The sequence below is a fragment of the Ictidomys tridecemlineatus genome, chromosome 4 (assembly GCF_052094955.1).
Source record: "Ictidomys tridecemlineatus isolate mIctTri1 chromosome 4, mIctTri1.hap1, whole genome shotgun sequence".
NCBI lineage: Eukaryota > Metazoa > Chordata > Mammalia > Rodentia > Sciuridae > Ictidomys > Ictidomys tridecemlineatus.
The window spans coordinates 196,743,370-196,746,959 of record NC_135480.1 but is presented as its reverse complement, the minus strand read 5'-3'; the positions used below and the strand labels follow the sequence as shown (position 1 = coordinate 196,746,959).

General features: G+C 37.7%; 1 protein-coding gene across 1 annotated transcript; it reads right to left on the bottom strand.

Annotated features, from left to right (window-relative positions):
- Positions 1-1,237: 1,237 nt before the first annotated feature.
- B3galt9 (beta-1,3-galactosyltransferase 9) lies at positions 1,238-2,747 on the bottom strand. Its single transcript, XM_040286829.2, has one exon. It carries the CDS (start codon positions 2,627-2,629, stop codon positions 1,655-1,657), a length of 975 nt encoding a protein of 324 aa, XP_040142763.2. The 5' UTR covers positions 2,630-2,747; the 3' UTR covers positions 1,238-1,654.
- Between the last annotated feature and the right edge of the window lie 843 nt (positions 2,748-3,590).

The window sequence follows — 3,590 nt, the reverse complement described above, 5'->3', positions numbered from 1 at the left end:
TCTGATGAGGTCTCTTGTGGTATAACAACATGGTAAGAAGAAAAAGCTGAAGGGTAAGCCAACATGTATAGAAGACAGAAAGAAGGTCTGAGTTCCCAGAATAGCTGTGTCCTATTTTAAAAAATTATTCCACTGATGAGAGGTCTGTCCACATAACACAAACACCTCCCACCACACCTCACCTCCCAACAGTGCCTCAGTGAGAAATTAAGCCTCAACATAAATTTTGGTGGGGCAAACCATATTCAAACCATAGCAAACTAACTTTACCTTTAATGTAGTTTGAAAGTGAAAAGATGGAAATGGAAATGAAAGAGCAGAAACAGCTATTCCTCTATCAGATACCAAAACTGTAAGTCAAAAACTGTAAAACCAGCCAGGAACAGTGGGCATGCCTGTAATCCCAGTGACTCAGGAGGGCCAAGGCAGGAGGCTTAAAAGTTCAAAGCCAGCCCCAGCAATTTAGCAAGACCCTGTCTCAAAATGAAAAACAAAACAGGCTAGGGATGTGGCTAAGTGGCTAAGTACCCCTGAGTTCAATCCCAGGTACCAAAAACAAAAGTAAACTAAATTCAAATTAGACCAAGAAAATAATTATATAATGATAAGTGGATAAATTCATGTAGAAGATATAACAATTATAGGTCTATGGTACATCTGACATCAAAGCAACTAAATATGTAAAGCAAAATTAATAGTTCTGAAGAGGGAGGGATGGATGGACAAAGAAGAAGAAAGAGAAGAGGAAATAATTCATCAATAGATGAACAGATAAAATGTGGATTTTCAATGAATGAACAGATAAAGAAAATGTGGATTATATCCACTATAGAACATTATTCAGCCTTAAAAGAAAGACATCCTATCATTTGCAGCACAGTGGACAAACCTGGAGGACATCATCTTAAGTGACACCAAATGACAATTGCCACATAATATTGCTTATATATGGAGTGTTAAAATATCAAATTCATAGAAACAGGGTAAAATAGTTTTTACTAGATGCTAGGAGGCGGTGGGACCAGGGAGATGTTGTCAAGGGACAAAAAAATTCAGTTTGACAGGAGGAATAAGTTCAGGAGATGTACTGTACTTCATGGTAATGACAGGAGCAATATATTCTATATTTGAACATTGCTAGAAAAGTATATTTTAAGTGTTATCACCATTAAAAAATACATAAGGTAACATGTTAAGTGGCTGGATTTTGCCATTCTGGAATGTACACGTATCAAAACATTATGTTGTTTATATAAATTTATATAATTGTTATCGAAAGACTTGGTTATATGGTTGGGGTTGTGGCTCAGTGGTGAAGTGCTTGCCTCGCATGTGTGAGACCTGGGGATCGATCTTCAGCACCACATAAAAAAATAAATAAAAATATATTAAAGACTTGGTTATAATTCGATGTACTAGTCTCTTTTCTGAAAGATTTTATTTTGAAAAAACCATGCCACACCAATTTAAATTTCTTAAAATGAGATCTCAACAACATAGATTACATCAAAGCACTACAAACATCTTGTATAGTTGCTAAGTATGATTAAAGATTCAGAGAAACTACATAAAACAAGGGAAAAAAAGGGCTGCTTTCTATAACAGGAAAAAAGCATTTTAAAACTGACAGACTTATAAGAAAAGCAAAGACATCTTAATCATTGAGATACATATCATTATTTTTTATGGTCCCCATGTGAAAATGCTTAATGCTGTCAAGGTATGTCAGAAGTTTGCAGGAAATGAGCCCATAGTAAGTCTCAAACAGTGAGCATTCTTTCCCACCATTAATTTCCATCCACGCCAGGGATATTTCAGCATCTTTAGTGTCAGAGGATGTAAAAATGAACTTATAGCAACATCTGTTGTATCTGATGTGTCCTTTTCCAGAAAATCTTGAACTGTGGATGGGTATAAGTCCAACGATCTTAGCACAAATCCCTACAAACACATCAGCAGGCACCATAATGGGTACTTCTTTGAAAACCACATATATCATCCGAGCCACATCTTGGGACATCACAAAAGCTTCACTGCTGCAGTAATCTGGGTAGTATTTTTGTGAATACTCACTAAGAGGAACAAAGTTTTGGCTACCAGGGTCTCTGTTGGGTGTATCCTGATGGACAACTTTTCCTACATAGATATTTTCAAGGTGTTCCTTTAGATTGAGAAGATAATCTACCAAGCTTGGCAGATTGACAAACATCTCTTCATCAACTTTGAGAATGAATAGGGCATTAGAGCAGAATGTCACAGCCCACTGGGTCATTGTGATGATCTTCAGGGTTTGATTCTCAAAACTGTCCAAGAAGATTCCTTCGATTATATCATTATTCTTATGGGATTCTTTGTCTATCTCTCTCTGAGTGGTTACGGTAACAGGCATTCCCAAAGCAAACAGTGTGAGAATGGGGTGCCCTTGGACACTGCTCACATTACCCCAGGTTTTTCTGATGAGTTCCCGTCTTGTTCCATTTCCTGGGCTACTAAAGATAAGAGAGAGCAAAAAAATGTTCTTCCCTTTGCAGATATCTGACTGGCTCAAGACATAGTATTTGGAAGGATTACTTCTTAGAGGTTCCATATTCAGTTTTCTTGCCTTCTCTTTAATTTCAAGAACTTTCATATCTACATGAGGCAAAGAATGCAGAAAATATTCTTCTACAAAGTCAGCCCCAAAAAGCAAGGCATGAAACAATATGACATTAAACAGAATGAAGCACCACTGGTAAGTCTGAAGTCTGCAGAATGTCACCTGAATAAGAAAAGGATACAGGTCACTCAAGCTTCATCCCCATTCCTGGTTTGCTACCAGTGAACCCTGTAGGGACTTTTTTCATGGTATTGGGGATTGAATCCAGAGGCACTTTTCTCCTGAGCTACATCCCCAGCCCTTTATTTTATTCTATGTTCAATTTTGAGACAGGGTTGCTAGGTTGTTTAGGGCTTCACTAAGTTGTTGAGGCTGGCCTCCAACTTGCAGTTCTGCCTCAGTCTCGAGTTGCTGGGATTACATGTGTTTGCACTACTGCACCCAGCTCTATGGATTTCTTATAGCACTTAGCAGTACACTCTGCGATAAGTGTTTATTATTTATCACTGTTCTCTGACTGTTCTACTAGATTGTGGTCCCCTGGACAGTCTCTCTTCTCCAGTGCTCTAAGTCCATGTTAGGCACAAATGAGACACAGAGTGAGATGTCACTTAGTTGTTCTCTTCCTTATTTGGATAAAAGCCTACTTATTAGACCAAGAAGCTGTGTTAGACGCTGGGGATTGCAAAGAAGAACCAGACACAGAAATGTGGATATTACATAACAAGTGGCATCATTGTGATTTAAAAAAACCTATAGGAAAATATCTGATGTTCTTTCTTGAATGGAAGGACTTGGATCAGTTTCTTCTCTTAATTACAAAGGTCAAGGGCTATTTTTCCATGAAGTAGTTGCTTTTCTTGGCCATCACCCAGTAATATTTATCAAACATTTACATTCTTCTACTATGACTTTCCAATTTAATCTAATTCTGAATTAGAGTCTGTTTTGACAGTGTCTCCTAATCCATCTGGTTTCTATCAGGATGCGTAGA